Here is an 18,974-nt window from a genome sequence, read left to right as displayed (position 1 = left end):
GTCAGGGTCCAGTACCCGAGGTGGGGGAGGGTTTGTTGGTGGCAGAGGGGAAAGAAAGAGCTGTTGGCTCTATGTCTCAGTTGCCTTGCCCATCAAAGGGCCTGAATTATCAGTGGCTGTTCAAATACCGTAAAGCTGGAATCTCACCGTACAAGGAAAATCTTCCTGTGGAAACTTACTATGCACCGGTGTCCTTGCCAAGCACCTTATGTGTTTCATTCCTCGGGGTTATTGTAACAGCTCCGTGAGATACGTACTCTGAATATGCCCACTTCACAGATGCAGCAACCGAAGTCCAGAGAGGTCGAGCAGCATGTCAAAGGTCAACAGGGATGGCTCTGCTGCGGTTGGCACAGGGGCAGGTGAAGCCCGCTGGGGAGCTGCCTTAGAACCCCGACTGCTCCCAAGAGCAAGCCAAGAAATCACATTTTTGAGGCCCCTTCCTCTAGAACATGCTAGGAGCTTCACTCTGCTAAGCCCTTGCTGTGGAATTGTGACATCCGGGGGCAGTGATTCAACACTTGATTGTGCCTCTCGTCTTCGTTGTAAAAGTGGATCTAGAAGTAGTTGGAAGGGGGAAAAGCAGATAGATAAAACCAGGGAAGCGGCTGAGGCAAGCAATGTAGTGGAGAGAAGCAATGAAGCTGTCAGCAGCTTGTCCGGAGCCTAAACGGGCACAGTCCTGCATCGCCGGCCGACGGATGGGCCCCCCCCACGCCTGAGGCCGGTTGATGTCTTGCATACACTTCAGCTCTTCCCGCAGCCTCTGGCCTCAGCATTCTTCGGCGCCTGTCCTGGCTAGGTGGGTGACCAGCTAGTTGTCTCCTGATACAGTGGCCCTAACTTCTGAAAGATGGGTTACTAACAACAGCTATCATTTCTGAGTACTTACCATGTACCACCACTGTGCAGAACATTGTTCCACACATTGTGCTATTGAATGCTCTGGAAACTCCCATGAGGTGAACAGGCATGGCGGCGGCCTCACCCTAGGGCCAGCCCTGCTGAGCATTACTATTGACAAGTATTTAACACTGGACAGATAGAGAAACTGAGGCTCAGAGAGGTGAAATAACTTCCTTCAAATCACACAGCTGACAAACAGCCGAGCTGTGTCTAACACCTATGCTCATTCTCCTGAGCCTCAGCTGAAATGGATATTTTTTTAGACTTTTTGGGGGATCTTTTCTACTGTATAGGAAACCTGATTTATTTATCACTAAGATTTCTAATCAGTCTAACGTTCTGTGAAAACACATCCACCAGCTGAAATGTCCTGAAATGAGTTTGGGAGCCAGATGTCTGTGACAATGGAGTAAAGAATTTTGGTTGGGAACTGAAGCCGATTTGTTAAGACAAATCTTTATTTTTGTTGCCATGTGTGAATGTCACCGCTAACAGGCATGGGATACAACTTAGCTTCTAGTGACTGAGGAAAAAAATAAAAGAAGTAAATTGTCATTCGTGGCATTTTCCCAATGACATTTGCATTTTCATTTCTATTAGAAGTCCATTTTAGCAAAGAAATGTAGCCTTAGTCACTTGAAACTGCTCTTCCTTAGAAAACAATTGTAAATGTGATAAGCAAAAAGAATAGAAAATGCCAACAGGAAAAAAGTAATCCACCTGGGGTCACACTCATCATACAGACTGCTTAGGTCTTCCTCTGACATCCGCATTCAATTTTAATTTAGAAATTAAAATTTCTAAATTTGAAGGTATTCAAGATTTGCAAGGAGTGGGGGGTAGGAGGGAGATGGAATTAAATTGCAGTCCCCCCAGCTAGGGATCAAGTGCAGATTTCCCCAAGTCTTGAGAACGATCGAATTTCCTCTTCTGCATAAGGCATAAGGCTTGCTATGGAAAGATACAATAAGGTCGCAATTGCTTTAAAATTATTCATAATAAAAACACATTTTGAGACCCGATTCTAAATGTTAAGCTGAAATTTGAGCAATTTAATTGCCCGTTGAATAGAAATGAAATCCCACCGGTAGGCAGTTATTTCTTACAACCACTGTGTGTGAAATTGAAATCTTAAGATACCATTTCAAATATTCACTTTCTCTAAGGAAGTTCTCCCCAAAGAGTTGTGAAAGATAAGAAACTGACCCAAAGTCATAGGCAGTAATCTCTCTTTCTTTACATCCTGGGGTCAAAACAGGAGCATATTATTAATAGGAAACTTTATGCCCAAAAGTTGGTGGTTCAGAGGTTACCTCAAGGATATATTTATTTTCACAGCTAACTTGAGCCCCATATAAAACTGTAACAAGGAAGCAGCAACTTGTCAGATTTAATAGAAGCAAACACATGCAAAAACATATCATCTACTCATCAAGCTAGTGAATACTGAAATGGAAAATGCTCGTATGTTTAGGAGCAATAGGGAGTAAGGTGCTCCGTTTGCTTTAAAAAAGAAAAAATACAGGGAATCGGGGTGCCTGGGTGGTTCAGTCAGTTAAGCGCCTGCCTTTGACTCAGGTCATGATCCCAGGGTCCTGGGATCGAGCCCTGCGTTGGGCTCCCTGCTCAGCAGAGAGCCTGCTTCGCTCTCTCCCTCTGCTGCTCCCCCAGCTTGTGCTCTCTCTCTCTCTCTCTCTGTGTCAAATAAATAAATAAAACCTTTAAAAAAGCCAAAAAACAGAAGAAACAGGGAATTGTTTTTAAAGTTGGGTGGGAAGCTCTTATTTTAAACCCCCATTTCACGTATGAATTGAATTTCAAGCTCTTTGTGTTTAGTTTTGAGTTTTTAATTTATCTTTTATTGAGGTATAATTGACATACAACAGTATATAAGTTTCAGGTATACAACATGATTCACCCTTTGCATGTATTGCAAAAGATCTAGTTAATATCCAAAACGTCTAGTTAATATCCATCACCACAGTTATACATTTTTTTCTTATAATAAGAACTTTTTTAAGATTTGCTCTCTTAGGGGCGCCTGGGTGGCACAGCGGTTAAGCATCTGCCTTCGGCTCTAGGCGTGATCCCGGCGTTATGGGATCGAGCCCCACGTCGGGCTCCTCTGCTGTGAGCCTGCTTCTTCCTCTCCCACTCCCCCTGCTTGTGTTCCCTCTCTCGCTGACTGTCTCTATCTCTGTCAAATAAATAAATAAAATCTTTAAAAAAAAAAAAAAAAGATTTGCTCTCTTAGCAATTTTCAAATAGGCAACATGGTATTATTAATTATAGTCACCATGCTGTACATTAGAACCCAGGACTAATTTTATAACTGGAAGTTTGTACCTTCTGACCACATTTACCCATTCTGCCTACCCCTTTCCCTTCCCTCAGGCAACCACCAATCTGTTCTGTATCTAAGAGCTTGTTTTTTATTTTTTAGATTCCACATATGAGTGAGATCATATGGAATTTGTCACTCTCTGACTTATTTCACTTAGCATAATGCCCTCAAGGCTCATCCATGTTGTCTCAGATGACAAGATCTCATTCTTTTTTATAGCTGAATAATATTCCACCGTGTGTCATGTGTGTGTGTATACACAAACTCCTCTTCTTTACCCGTTCATTCATCGATAGGTGTTTAGGTTGTTTCCATATCCCAGCTATTGTAAAGAAGACTGCAACGAACACAGAGGTGCATATATCTTTTCCAGTTAGTGTTTTCATTTTCGATGGATAAATACCCAGAGGAATTGCTGAATTCAAGGTCTTTTTAAACTCTCGCAATGATGTCTCTTGCTATAACATAGCAGCTGCCTCTTACGTGCACTTAATATACGTTGAGTGCTTTCCATGCATTTAATCTCGTATCTGTGCTCACTCCCACCCCATTATAAGTTTCTGTGCCACACTTTGCATGCATTGACTCATTTAATCCTCAGAACAGCTGAGGCAATAGGTTCTGGCATCCCCACTTTACCGATGAGGATTTGGGGAGTGTAAGTTCTTGCTGTTAGCCCAAGTTCACACAGGTGGAAATGGGGGGTTAGAATGTTGGCCGACTGATGCTGGAGCTACTACCCAGTACTGTCTCCTCATATCAAGTAACGTTCCTAGGCCATGCTAGCAGATAAGGGCCCAAGTGAAACCCAGGTAGTCCCTGACATTTAAGCACTACACGGACTGGCTATAAGTAGGTATACTGCTAATCAGGATCTATAGGTTAATTTTCATTTCTGATTATAGAGTGGCAAGGTACATATTGATCACATAATTTAGGCTTGCCTAAAATGTCTAGGTTTTTTGGTTTTTTTGGTTTTGGTTTTTTTTTTTTTTAATTAAAAGCAAGGGTCTGATCAGGAGACTATCTTTTTATATACTGAAGGCCTTGACATGAACCAAAGCTGCCCTTAGGGCTTTCTTGGTCACACACATGCACACACACTCACACACACACATTTTAATTATACCCATTAGGGATCCAACCTTGGACACAGGGAGACAAGAAAATGACAAAAGCGTGCAGACAATAGTAAATTCTGGTTTATAGTTGTGAAAAGTCAGTGAGGATTAGCTCTGAACACAGAAAATGAAGTAATCAGGAATTCACTTCTGATTTCCACCGCCAGCTTTTCATGGTAAACTCCTCCAAGCCCTTTCATGTCATCTTTAAAATGGGAATAAAATGTCTATGACCATGATCCAGACTATATAAAACTATGGATTCTGAAAATACTTGGTGATTTCCTCTTTACGAGACTTGTAACTGGCATCATGCCCAAATAGACCTTTAATAATAATTTCTGAAGAAGATAATTTCTGAATACAATAATTTTCAAGGAATTCTGATGAGACCCAAAGTTTTTTCTGTAGGGGACAGACTATTAGCCTCCTCCTCTTCCTAGACTTTGCCCTTGTGGTTGGAGGGGAAACTTGAACTCCAAAATCAATTCTGGCTTCTTTCTTTCCCAGACCCAGGGCAAAGCAATCTCACAAGTATTGCTGTTGATCATTGGAAAGGCACTTTCTCTGTGCAGAGTATTACTGGCACTTTCCATGGGGGCACTTCTACCGCAGGAGTCCGATGTTTGAAAGATGCTGAGAGATGGAATGCTGCCTCCAGCAGATGGAGAGGAGACTCAGACCAGCGTGGTCCCTCCCAGCCACCCTCCCTCCGGGATTAGCTGCCCCCGGCACTGCTCAGGCGTACCCAGCCCGTGCGGTCCCTGCTCGCACAGCACCAGTCGCCTCTCTGGAGCGCGGACGCATTCACTAGCCCGCGGCCCGCAGAGCCGCGCTGTCCGGGGCATCCGCGCGCACGGTGTCCGCGGACCTGGGACCTCGAACCCCGGACCGGCGCGAAAGCCACCCGGAACGCTTGCATTTCTGTATGTGCTGATTTCACGTTTTTGTCTTGTCTTTCTTCCTTGAGCGGCCTGCTGGTTACTTTCAGTCTTAGTTAACCAAAAGGGAAACGCCGAAGAGGGGAAGCCCTAAAGAATGATTTAGAGGCAACCCAGCCGCCTCTCCAAGGAGAGGTGTTCGCTGAGAGACTCTCCCCGTCCCCGACGCTGGCCCCTTTAAGAAGCCAAGTCAGTCCTGATGCTGCTGCTGTTTGTATTGCTAATCCCCAGGAGCCCCGTTTAAAAAAGGGGGGGGGACCGGGCAGCTGTCTCTTTAAATGTGATTTCCTTCTATTGTATTTGAATCGTGATCAGGAAAAAGGAAATGAAACCAGAGACAGAGGGAAGCTGAGCGAAAATAGACCTTCCCGAGAGAGGAGGGAGCCCGGGGAGAGAGGCACGGTCCCCTCCCCGCCCCCAGGCCGCCGCCCCCTCCTTGCCCTCGGCCGCGAGCTGCGCGCCGCGACCCGGGTCGAAGGTGCGAGGGACTCGGGGCGGCCGGGCGGGCGGGCGCGCACGATCCCCGCGGGCGGCGCGGAGCCGGTGACAGCGCGCGAGCCGAGCCGGACCTGGCGGCGGCGGCGGTGGCGGCGGCGGCGGCGGCGGTGGCGGCGGCGGGACCGGGATGGAAGGTTAAGTCCTGAGCAGCAGCAGCAGCTGCAGCCGCCGGGGCCAGGCTGCGCGCCCCGGTCCCCGCCTCGGCCGCGGCGCGCCGGCAGCCCGGTGATTCGCTCTCTCTCTTTGGCGTTTGAAGGGAGCGCGGTGACTGTCCTTGAGCGCGGAGGGGCGAGCTCGCCGCCGGAGCGCCGGAGCAAGAGGAGGCGCAGGAGCGGCGGCGGCGGCGCCCGAGCACCCGAGGGGGTCCGAGCCCCGGCAGCCGGCCAGCCCCGCGCCACAAAGGGAGCGCCCCCGCCGCCTGGCACGCCACCCCCCTCCCCAATGTCCTCGGCCATCGAGAGGAAGAGCCTGGACCCGTCTGAGTAAGTGTGGCTCCCCTGCCCCTGCCACCCACGGAGACCACGGCCTCCCGCCCCGGGGCTGCAGGGTGGCGCGGGCGGCGGGCAAGAAGGCTCCAGGTGCGCGCCCGCAGCGTGCCCCTGGCTCCCTTTGCCTCGCGCGGGGCTCCCCCATCCTCGCGGGTGGCTCCGGGGGCACTGGGAGAGGGGCTGGGCGCCCGGCGGCAGGGAGAGGGGGTCGGCCTGGCACCTCCGCGGGCCCCTCCCGGCTACCTGGGACGCACCTCAAAGCCACCGCGGGCCAGAAAGTTTGCACGGGAGCAGGCACAGGGGGAGCTCGGAGGCGCGCAGGTGCAGTCCCGAGAGCGTTCTGGGCTTGGTTCTGCTCCCTTCTCCCCTTTCGCTTTCGCGGTCCCCGTTCTCTTTGTCCATTTGATCCTGGAAAGGGGGACATAACAAGTGGAGGCCTCCCGAGTCCCCGACGGCCCCCGTCGCGGTGCGCAGGTGGAGCGGCTGCTCGCGGTGCTAGGGACGCGCGCGTGAGGGGGTCCGAGCGTCCACCTAGGAGCTCTCTCTGGCCTCCAGAGACTTCCGAGCCCTTAAATCCGGAGTTAATTTGGGTACATGTACCCCCTCCCTTGGGGTCCACTGATGGGGGCCTGTGAACCTCAAAAGTTAGTGCACCATTTTGTGTTAGGTGAATTCTGGGAGCGGTGGCTCATAGCATTTATCACACTCTCAAAAGGGTTTGGGGTCAGGGAACCGGAGCTCTAATGAGCATTTGCCGCATTTGTTTCCTGAGCCTTGTACTGGTTTGGAATGTTCCCCTGTTTCCAACCTATACCTCCAACCCATTCTTTAGCGTTAACAAGGGGAGAAAGGGTTGTTTAAGATATCATTTTCCCGTCAGCGCAAATGCCCTTTTAAGATTCATTAGCTGTCTGGTATTGAGAATTTTTATTCCTTTGAAGTCCCCATCTAATCCTTTGAAGGGATTTGTTACACAGACCAAAGGAGCTGGTTAATGACTTGTCCATTTGTGCTTTTAAGAGGCATTTGTTTTCTCTTCTTTTCTTTTCCTGCTTTAAAGGAATTGTGCTTTCCTGATTGAAGTCTCTCCCTCCCCCAGTTTCAGCCATCTATGGTGTTTATATACCTGGGCTTTACCCTCAGTTACCAGCATAAACACTCAGCATGCTCTTATAAAATACAGGAAGTCCCATGATCCGGTGAGAATATAAACATCACTATTCAATCTTGAAGGCTCAGACACCAGTTCTATAAGGGGCCAGGTCTGTACTAAGGAAAACACAGCTTCCTTCAACAAATGCTCAGGAGAAAAAGACCATTCATTTTTAAAAGACTATATCTCGGCAGACACTGGGTTTAAAGGGTGGTTTGCACACTTTTTTATAAACCTAGGATGACAACTTAGCCCTGAGTTTTCAGAGCCTGGGCGAGACCATAGTAATGCAATAAGAGTGAATGGGATGAATTGGTGCCTAATGCCTTTTCCATCAGCAGAACTTAGTCACTAATCCTTTTATTAGAAGATAAATCTGGAGGTTTCAGTTCCCTGAAGGAGGTTAGCTCTTTTCAAAGTTTGTGCTTTTTCACTGAGATTAGAAAATTGAAACATCCTAACCTCAGAGTACAGCAGGCACCCTACTGAAAAGAACACTCCTCCTTCACTTCACTGTTTGCCCCATAAAGACAGGCTCTAACCCGAACAAGCTAGTTGGGAAATTACTTGGAGCACATCCCACTCCCTTCTTTTATTGGAAATTGTTGAGACATGATCCCAGAAATCCAGGCCAAAGTGATACTCAGTTGTAATATTCAGGATAGGCTCTAGGAGAATATAAAATATTAATATGAGGGTGAATCCCACCCATTCATTACGTTGGAACATCCATGAAAGATAATGTGATATTATCATTAATTACAGAAAGCTAGATAGAGCCAGTATCTTATCCTGTCCTTTCCTATCTCATCTCGGGCCGTCACAGTGGCTCTTCTGCTTCACACTTCTACCGTGGAACGCTGTCCTCCCAGACGCTTCATGGTGTACGTACTCAAAGCCAACTTGGGTCATGAGGATTAGCATCTCCAATGTGCAGATACAAGCTTGCCTAGGCATTTGCAAATGAAACATAGAGACGGAAAGCCTGCCAGAATTCGCGAATATAGAGATTTCCTATACGATGCATTGGGTGGCCCCTACCACCCACCTGTAAGTAACACGAGCAGTTCGTTTTAGTTCCAGGCAGTTTTGCACCAGCAAAGTGCAAATTCTCCTCTTTCACAGTTGGTTGGCAGCACCAGCATCAGAGCATCGAGGGTGGTCGAGGTTCCACGAGTGTTTCTGAAAGCCCGAAGTCAGACCGTGGGCCGTGGAAAGAGAAGACATGCATTTCTGAGTTGACGCATGTGAAAATGCTGGGGATATTATTTTTCAGAAGGGAGATTGGGAGTCCTTAGGTATAACCTGTGGAAACAAAGAAAAGCAAGTCGGGCTTCAGCGAATTCTTAAAACTATTTTAAGTCTTGAATTTTTAAAAGAAAACGGACTTCGGTTTCACATTTTCTAATTCTAAAAAGGGATCATCTTAGGAAAGACCCTGGCCCTTGGTCTACAAAGTGTGGACTTGGCTTCAGTATTCCTAAATACTCAGGGAGGTGTGTGCTTTCTAGAAAGAGACAACTGAAGTTGTCAGTGTGTGTGATCCACACTGATTACCTGCATCTCATCGTCCCTAAGTATAATGGGTGCTGAGCTCTGTGGGCACAGACCAGTCAGGACACAAGGTCACCTGGTAAATCAGCGTGAGCGAGAAATAGGAGACAGATTTATACCCTCAAGGTACAGAGGAGGAAACTCCCTTTAGGAATCCCATGGTTGGAAGCAGGTCCATTTTTAAAAACATAATGGGGGGGCGCCTGGGTGGCTCAGTCGTGAAGTGTCCGCCTTCAGCTCAGGACCTGATCTCAGGGTCCTGGGATTGAGCCCCACATCGGGCTCCCTGCCCCACTGGGAGCCTGCTTCTTCCTCTCCCACTCCCCCTGCTTGTGTTCCCTCTCTCGCTGGCTGTCTCTCTCTCTGTCAAATAAATAAATAAAATCTTAAAAAACAAAACAACAAAACAAAAACATAATGGATTAAAAAAAAAGATTTGTGTTTGAGTAAGGTTCAAAAGAGTGCTTACTCATTAATTGTTACAAATCAACAGGTATTAGGTTTTTCCCGTGTCCCGTTCGGTGCTGGAATAGTTTCTTTCCACTCTCTTTTATTTTCTTTTGGCAAATAAAATTACTTATTTTAAAACATACAACAGTAGTATTCAGATTCCAGTGAAGCAAAGTGAACTGGAGACGCTGACTTTTTAACGAAGGAACACATCTCACAGTCTCGCCATTAACAATTGCCTGGAGAGAGGTTCCAGAGTCTGTTTAATTGCCTTCCACTCTCTTGAAAATAATCATTAGCCCTTCCTCATTTTCTTCCCTAAATCAGCTTTGTCCAAATCAGTTTTGCTGTTGTAAATATTGTCACATGCAGAAAGATCTATTTAGTGTCCTTTATAAGTCTAACAATGGCCCTAATACCTGGGATTTTTCTTCAAGGATTCACTCAGTAGTAAGGATGGGCTGTGAATTTCTGTTAAAAAACTTAATAATAATAATAATAATTTTAAAAATAATAAGAAGAATTCCTATTACATCCTGATGGAATTTTTATTTGGGAAACAAGAAAACAGCCTAAGATCACCTTTGATCACTTTCTTCTTTCTTGCTCACTTCTGCTTTTCATGCAGTTGGGAAGGGCTTGGGTTAGGACGGCACAGAGATTCAACAGGAAACTTGCAGGTTTTTAGCCCGCTGGGTAGTGGACTGAAGCAAGCGACTCTTCCAGCCCGGAGTGCCTCCTGTGGGGTTCAGCAGTGCCCTTGAGTCTAGGCCTGGGAGCAGGGGAAAAAAGGAGAAATGGCGAGATACAGAAGGAGAGTAGGAAGGGAGAGTGGAAAAAAGAGGGAAAAAAAAGAGAAAAAGGGTGGGTGCGGAGGGGCCCAGAACGGTGCGGGGCTGTGGGCCGGGGTGCAGAACCACGTGCATTTACTTCCATAGCATCGAGGGTGGGAGGCCTACCTCTCTTCTGTCCTGACCCAAGCTAGCTGGCGCCCCCTCTGCCGTCTGGCCTCCGGATGCATAGTCCTGTCTTTTCTCCTCTCTGCGAACTGTCCTGAATTGCCCAGAGAGATCCCTCACCCCTGGTGCTCGCCGCGAGCTTATCCCTAATGCGGGGTCTCCTTTCCAGGGAGCCAGTGGATGAGGTGCTGCAGATCCCCCCATCTCTGCTGACATGCGGCGGCTGCCAGCAAAACATCGGGGACCGCTACTTCCTGAAGGCCATCGACCAGTACTGGCACGAGGACTGCCTCAGCTGTGACCTCTGCGGGTGCCGGCTGGGCGAGGTGGGAAGGCGCCTCTACTACAAGCTGGGCCGGAAGCTCTGCCGGAGGGACTATCTCAGGTAGCCCCCCTCCACGCCCCGGGGCCCTGAGCAGGGAGGGGGACAGGCTGGGGTCGGCGAGATAGCAGGGTCTCCGTCTAGCCCTTCCGCTCCTGCCACCTGCCCAGATGTCCAGGCGGGAGGTTGCGTCTCAGCTGCCACCTGCAGAGAAGTAGTTGGCATCTCTTCCTGTATGAGAGGGCGTATTCTCAGGGACACATTCCCTTGTGGTCAAATACTAAGTTCTTAGAGATGACAGAGTGATAAACACAAAATTCAGAAGAGTAGTTGGGGGGGCAGCCACGAGGGGAGGGGGCTGGGGAGGGATACACTGGGCGCTCCAGAGGAACCAGGAACGTTGGAGTTGACCAGTTGGACGGTGGGTTCTTAGGTGCGCACTTAATGCTTCAAAACCTACATATAGGTTATAAAAGATTCTCTTGTAGGAATCTAATATTCTGTGATTTAAAAGGCCCAAGCTTTTGACTCTGAAGTCAGCTGTGGGTTGGAGTCCCAGCACCATAGCTTTCTTCGCTCTGTGACCTTGGGCAAATTCCTTAGCCTTCCTCAGCCTTGATTTCCTCCCCTATAAAAATGGGGTTAATAACAGCACCTGCCTCCAATGAGGAGGTGAGGGCTTGATGGGGTAACACATGGAAACTACTTGGCTTGGTGCGTTACCACCAGTTAGATGTTAGCTGCCCTTGTCACTAACCTTCCTGACATTATCATTAAGTCGTTTCCCACCTAATGAACAAGGATATGGAAGAACGGAAGGAAAAAAATAGGAATGCTACAACACCCCATGAGACAGCAGCTGAGGACATGTCTGATGCTCCGGGTCATACTGTTGGCCATGTGAATTTTCCGGCGCTCAACGAGTGCCTTTGCCCGGAATGATCTAGCATTTCCAGTTTCATATTAGCTGCTGCGGAGGTAACTCTGTGCCCTCTACTGTCAGATCTGCTCAGCTGTAGAGCTGTCAGTGTTTTGCCATCTTCCTGTGGCAGAGGGTCTGTCGAGCATGCAGCCCTAATGCATTAGGACCACCCAACCCAGGGAAGCTTGTTTAGACTTCAGTGCCCTTGGCTGCCAGGCTGCTTCTTCCTCCCAAACCTGCCCTCAGAGCATTTTTACATTAAAAAAAAAATGAAGGCAATTCCACGGTGAAGGAAGCTTATCTGTTTACCCAGAGACAGATAGAATACGCCTCCCCCCCCACCAAATTCTCTGATAAAGTCCTTGCAAATTTGTTGGTTCAGAGAAAATAAGTAGAGTTTTCAATGATCATGATTATAATTTTGGTCCATTTTTTATTAAGTTACAAGAAAATGGAACTGGGATAAATAGAGACCTGATTTTGCTGGCTACCAGTTTGCCAAGTCCATGCAGAAAGCAGACGGGTAAATGATTCCCATTGGGCCCCCTGACTACATCCCTGTCAAATCATTTGAATCTTATTAAATGAAGTGCAGATAGAGTAAGGTCAGAAGAGCCCGGCTTCTCCCTACCTCTATGGTTTTATATAACGTTCAGGAATAAACCCGCTGCCGCCTGGTCTTGTTCATCTTTTGCATTTTTAAAAAGAAAGAGAAAAAAATTGTCTGGGAGAACCCAGTGTTAATTAACTTGCGTCTTGGTGACATGAAATAATTCTTCTCCTTGCTACATTCCTAGGCAACATGTTAATTAACTCTGTGTTAGTGCAGGCGTTTCCAGCCATCCTTTAATATTTATATTATTGTTATTAAAATGGGCAGGAGAAAGCTTAAGACATTGACACCTCTTGACAGAGGAGAAAAACCGTTGTGTGTGTGTGTGTGTGTGTGTGTGTGTGTGTTGCTTCAGGGATGGTCCTTTAGCAATGGAGTTGCTTACTTACATTCTTAACATATCTGGCAGCATCTTTTAAAAAGGCGATAGTGAATAAATGGGGGGTCCTCTGATGGGGTTCAGTCCTTCTCCCCCACCCTCAGGGAACTTCTCCTGAGGATTGCCCACGGCTGACCCGCCCATTATAGTCCTTTTCAGACTCAAATATTCATGAGATCCCAGTGCAGAATCTAAAGCCTGCTGCTCACTGCTGCTGGATTGTGTTACTGGGAACCTAACAGTAGCTGTTCATGTCAGTCCAGGGCCCCCAGATTCCATCGGATCCCTTTCTACCAATTTTTGTGCGCAGTGCACCCTACCTCCCAGTGGTTTTAGTTGCAACAGCCAACACCTGCATCTGTTGGAGATGAAGTGTGCCCACTGCCCCCACACTGCCAGCGGACCTTAACATTGACCAATGACCGATGATTGGCACTGTAGGAGCACCAAAGCCTTGCAGCCTTGCCCGGAGCCAAGCGGGCTTGGAGGAGACGTAACTTACACACGCCTCCGAGGCCCTGTGCCACCCTCCCCGCGCTCCCCTCTGAGGGCCTCTGCTGCAGATGGCAACTTTGCTTGCCTTCCTCCCCTTCCATCCAGCTTCCCTTGCCTCTCACCGGCTTCCCCTGAGAATATATCCTTAATAATTCCTCTCTTCATGGTCTGCTTCGGGAATCTCCAGCCTACGGCACCAACTCCTGGTGCCAGAGGTGAATGCTGAAATTAGATGTCAAGCCCTGGCTGATTTTTCCCCTTAGGAGAATCTCAGGATAGTAGAGCTGGGAGGGGCTGCAGGGGGCCTTTTCTCCCAGCTTCCGTGCTGTACAGCTTACGATACAGAATCCGAAGGGAGGATGTCATTTGCTCCGGGGTACCTGGCTAGTTAGAGGGACCTGAACTTGCCCCCCAAAGTCCTTCCCCTCATTAACTGGCTGACGTGCATTGTAATTTACCCCCAACTTCTCTTTAATAAATGCTCTCCTTCCTTAAGGGTCACACACCCCATGTGTTGGCTCCAAGCCATGCACACTGTTTCATTGAGTCATTTATCCTTGCTCGGTCCCAAACTCAACTTACTGAGCAGTCGGGAAACCAGAAGGGGCTTTCGCCTCTGTGACCTCCAAGGTGGCAGCTTCCTACAGCTACTCCATCTGCTAGGTTGGGACAAAATGCCCCCCCCCCAATGAGTTTGCTCCCAGGTGTTGCCTCGAAAACACTGAGAGATCCGCAAAGGCAAAGCAGGAATCAGAAATTCGCTGGCCCTGGCTCTCACTGTCAGCCCTCTATCCACAGATGGCTTCTTCTTGATTCCGTTAACTCTGCCCAGATGTTTCCAAATTTGTCAGCGGCCCCTGTCTCCCCTCCAGCCTCTCAGAATGTTCCCATCGATTCTCTGCTATCCTGAGGTAAATAAGAACTTCCAATAAGAAGCAGCATTAACCTAAAACTGTCCTAAAGGTTCGATGTGGAAGGGACGTGTTGTCAGGCACGTGTGAAAGTGCATTCCTGTAGCGAGTGCACCTGACCTGTGCTGGAACACAGCCAGTGTTGGCTTAGCCTTTGATGGTCGGCGCTTTGACAATGCTCCGTTTGATCCTTCTCGTGGCCCCGTGACGTAGCTGCTATGATCACTGCCACTCCAGAAGCTCAGAGGAGCCCGAGGTCCCACCGTGCTCACTCCGTCCTCAGGGCTAGTCCTGGTCGTGCATGATTCCACTCTGGCAAGCTGATTGCAAAACTTCAGCGTGCATTGGACTCACCTGGAAGTGCTGCTTCACACACCGGCCTCACCGCCAGAGTGTCTCAACCGGGAGGCCTGAGAATGTGCATTTCTAGCAAGCCCCCAGGTGTGCAAATGCTGCTGGTCCCAGGACCGAAGCTTAACCATCACCGCGCTGGGCCCCACCGAGTTGCCTCTCCCACCTTGACACAGAATATTGCTTGAAATAAGTGACTGACTGAGACAGGGGATTCTTGATTTCAGTGTCAAAAGAGAACTTTCTCCTGAGACTCACGCCAATGGGGCAGCCAAGGACCTTGAAGTAAACCCTTCCGTTCAATGTGGAGAGATGCTGTTGGTCTCCCAGATCTCTGAGGCACGGTTCACGGCACCGAGTGTCTTCTGTCAAATCCCTTGTCTCCTAGAAGCTGGGGCCCCAACCAACAGTCATATGGGGGTGGCCGTTGCAGCTTGTGGAGGACTTGGAGACCAGCCCTCCCCACGGGTGGGAGCAGTGGCTGTCGCCATGATAGAATCTGGGAACCTCGGGGGCGCCTGGGTGGCACAGCGGTTAAGCATCTGCCTTCGGCTCAGGGCGTGATCCCAACGTTATGGGATCGAGCCCCACATCAGGCTCCTCTGCTATGAGCCTGCTTCTTCTTCCCCCACTTCCCCTGCTTGTGTTCCCTCTCTCGCTGGCTGTCTCTATCTCTGTCAAATAAGTAAATAAAAAATCTTAAAAAAAAAAAAAAGAATCTGGGAACCTCAGAAAGGTGCCCATTTCACCGCATTCCTGCTCAGCTCCCCCTCAGAGGGCCCCCAGAGATTTACTCCAGCTCTTCTTCTAAAATGAAAGCTCCCCTGGGAGGGGACACACAGTACATGCTTAACCTCTTAATTCACATCACTTCAGCGAAGTCACGTCTTCACAGACGAGGGGCCCCAGGGCAGCCTAGAGCAAGGAGAGCTCAGCAAAGGGGCAGGTTGTGCAAATACAGATGCCACGGGTTACGGCCTCATCCCAGAGGAGCCCCTTCCCTCTAGGAAAGATTCCGCCAGCCTCCCTGGACCCACCTCTCCCTTGTTTCCTGACAGGCTGGCAGGGAGCCTCCCTTATGGAACCCATCCTTGAGCCCTTTCTTCCAGTTTTGTTTCTGCCAATGTCTTCTTTTTAAAAAAAAAAAAAAGATTTTTTATTTATTTATTTGACAGAGAGAGACAGCCAGCGAGAGAGGGAGCACAAGCAGGGGGAGTGGGAGAGGAAGAAGCAGGCTCCCAGTGGAGGAGCCTGATGTGGGGCTCGATCCCATAACACCAGGATCACGCCCTGAGCCAAAGGCAGGCGCTTAACCACTGTGCCATCCAGGCGCCCCTCTGCCAATGTCTTCTTAGCTTTTCTTTCCGTTTCTCCCCCAGGCTTTTTGGCCAAGACGGTCTCTGCGCGTCCTGTGACAAGCGGATCCGGGCCTACGAGATGACGATGCGGGTGAAAGACAAAGTGTATCACCTGGAATGTTTCAAATGCGCCGCCTGTCAGAAGCATTTCTGTGTGGGCGACAGATACCTCCTCATCAACTCCGACATAGTGTGTGAACAGGACATCTACGAGTGGACTAAGATCAATGGAATCATCTAGGCCAGAGTCCCCCAGCATCTCTTGGGGGGGGGGTGCGTATCTCACTGAAGTCACTGTCTCCGTGGGGTCTTCACTCTTGGGCACTCTGGGGATATGAGGGTGGGATGAGGCATTTCTTAGGGGATGGTGGAACCTCCCTGGGCACCAAGACCCGGCATCCAAATGACAAAATGCAAGGGACAAGACTTAAATCTGACAGCCTTTAGGGAGACCTTATGGACAATGGCCACAGCCTAGCCATAGTAACTGCCACAGTTCGTGAAGGAAAGGAGTGTTGGGGGGCAGGCGGGCGCTTGCCTTCATCCTAGAACCCCACATCTACAGAGAGGGACTTGTGTAAAGACCCCTTAGGACCTTGACCCTTGAAAACTAGAGATGTGCAATTGATTTCTTTTCTTCCTGGCTTTTATGACAACCCTGCTCCAATCACTGTCCTCCACACAAAGGAAGGACAGAGAGGAGAGCGGCCATCCTTTTTCCTTGGCCACCTTCCCAAGGCCTTCAGCTTTGGACCCAAGGGAAACTGCATGGAGACACATTTCAGTTGAGAATGGAAATGGCAACTTTTAACCAAACAATTATTTAAAGCAATGCTAATGAATCGCTGTTTGTAGACACCCTGGTTGGGAGGTGAGGAGTTCCACAGATTGTTTCTATACAAATGTAAATCTAAAAGCAAAAGTTGTTCAACTATTTTATTATCTTAGATTATATCAAAGTATTTGTTGTGTGTAGTTAAAAAAAAAAAAACCCTCTGAGGACAATAAAAATGACAGACTGAAATGAAGTGTTGTTTACTTGATTAGAACTCCTAATTTGGGATGGCAGGAAAATGGCTTTTTTTCATACTGTAAAGGAGAAGTAAATAAGCTATTTACTTTGAGGTCAAATAAAAGCTTCCATTTATTGCTAGGGTTTATACGAGGCAGGCACATTTCTGTATTACTAGCAATTATATAACAGGTCATCGTGTACCTCAGAGGGATGTGGAATAATTAAATTGTTATTGTAAAATGTGCATTTCACTTCTGCGTTGTATAGAATGAACGGAAGGCAAGATCATTGCCTTTGGGAAACCTGTAACCTAGAAAGGACACAAATACATAAAACAGATTCCCTTTGGGAGAGAAGGTAATTACCTAGCTTGAAATGTGGCAAAGATGCTGAGCTTGACACTTCGATTTTCCAAGACGTGTGTCTCAGGGTATTTTATGACAAGTGGTTAAGAGGACCTTACTTTGAGGATTTAAAGCAGGCCATCTTGGTTTGTGCCTTCGCCTTCCACCCTATTCGGGCCCCCATGAACTGACTCAGAGCGCCACCTGCCGCTCTCCGCTCGCTAGTTCAAGCCGGTCCCAAACCTAGATGGATATACTTCTCAATTGTTTCATAAAATTATTGGCGAGCACCAAGAAGTCTTAACGTGTTTAATTATCAAGACATCAGAAATATGCATCTTATGCTACAGTTCATTAGCCGTGGTATTCCTTTAAAACCTCCATCACTAAGGTTTGTATGGGGTTTTTTTTCTTCTAGAGAAATAATTAAGGGACGGCTCTTGGTCTATCAAATACTAAAAGTGGCTGGGAAATTTGCTTAAGGTGGCCTATTTAAAAGAAATCTAATTATATCGCATTGCAACTCAGGTGGTGGTAACTTGCTGCCAGCGAGGAGATGTTCTAAGTCAACAAAAAGGGATGTGGTTTTCGAATTGTGGTCCCTGAACCAACCGTATCAGCATCACTTGAAATGAAGTGATTTACTAAAATTTTTTTAAATTAAAAGATTAAACTTTATTAAAAGTTATTAATTAAAAATGAAGATTCACGGGTTCTGCCTCAAACAGAGTGAATCCGAAACTTTGGAGAAAGGGCTCAGCAATCTGGGCTTTAACAAGCCCTAAAGATGATTCTGCCTCACACTCAAGTTTGAGAATGGCTATTCTCAAACATTCCACAGTAAGACAGATCATGAGCTCTTAGGTTGTTAATAGTTAATATTAGACATAAAGGTTAATCAGTAACTTTTCCACACGTAGACAAGCACTGTCTACTCATGGTCCCTAAACTGAAAAGTTATACATAATTTTGTCACTCAGCTAACAACTGTCTTCTACCTGATCGATTATAATGCAATCCACCATTTTTAACCATATCGACATTCATTATAATAACAATAATAATATATATCAGCCATGTCTCTATCTTGTGGACAGTTAATTTTTTTCTTTACTTTTTTTAAGTTTATTTGACAGAGAGCACACAAGCAGGGGGAGCAGCAGAGGGAGAGGGAGAAGCAGACACCCCGCTGAGCAGGGAGCCCAAAGGGGGGCTCGATCCCAGGACCCCAGGATCACGACCTGAGCCGAAGACAGACCCCTTAACCGACTGAACCACCCAAGTGCCCCATCTTGTGGGCAGTTCTTAGGGCAAAATAAAAATGACTCTTGCTTTGGAAATGTAAACTTTATTCTTAATCCCCATTGTAGTACAACACGAGATTCAAACCCCAGCCAATAGCTTTGCCATCCTCAATAAAGCAACAATGCGTATTTTCCATGTGTCGATGGCACAATCTTGCAGAACTGTGAATGCACAGGCAGAGTCTTTGTGGCAAGTCAGCCCAAGGGCCTCAATGTCTAACCCACAGTGGACTTGAGAGGAAAAACACGTAGAGAGACCTCATGAGGGACCAGCTCCTGGAGCCTACCTGTGGTCCTTGCCTGACTGTGTAACCCGTGTGCCCTAGACTCAGAGTCAGGAGAACCGAACACCTGCTCCCTTCCCTGGTCTCTGCCTTCATTCAGCTGTTCGCAGGAATATTTTGCTTCCTCTCACCTCATGAATGTCTTATGTCCTGAGCCAGCTTCCTTTTATTGCTAATAGAACCACTGCTTCTCAGGGAATCCTGGAATCCTACCAAGTTAAAATAGAGCAGTGACTAGGAGCTTTATCATCTGAGGACTAGG

At 47.8% G+C, this 18,974-nt stretch overlaps 1 protein-coding gene across 3 annotated transcripts in view; it reads left to right on the top strand.

Moving 5' to 3' along the window:
- The window catches only part of LMO2 (LIM domain only 2), a 30,507-nt gene extending 13,723 nt beyond the window's left edge, over positions 1–16,784 (top strand). For 2 of the 3 annotated variants that reach the window (XM_040638936.1, XM_040638935.1), the window contains 3 exons: positions 6,067–6,292; positions 10,584–10,799; positions 15,787–16,784. In XM_040638936.1, the coding sequence (XP_040494870.1) occupies positions 6,252–6,292; positions 10,584–10,799; positions 15,787–16,006 (477 nt within the window). In that variant the 5' untranslated portion in view covers positions 6,067–6,251 and the 3' untranslated portion in view covers positions 16,007–16,784. Of the gene's footprint in view, positions 1–5,893; positions 5,945–6,066; positions 6,293–10,583; positions 10,800–15,786 lie in introns of those variants that run through there. The other variant, XM_040638934.1, reaches the window with a different exon arrangement.
- Positions 16,785–18,974: the final 2,190 nt, after the last annotated feature.

The sequence above is a fragment of the Ursus maritimus genome, unplaced genomic scaffold (assembly GCF_017311325.1).
Source record: "Ursus maritimus isolate PB19 unplaced genomic scaffold, ASM1731132v1 scaffold_23, whole genome shotgun sequence".
NCBI classification, from domain to species: Eukaryota; Metazoa; Chordata; class Mammalia; order Carnivora; family Ursidae; genus Ursus; species Ursus maritimus.
The sequence above is the reverse complement of the archived record's forward strand: the minus strand, read 5'-3'. Positions and strand labels throughout refer to the sequence as shown.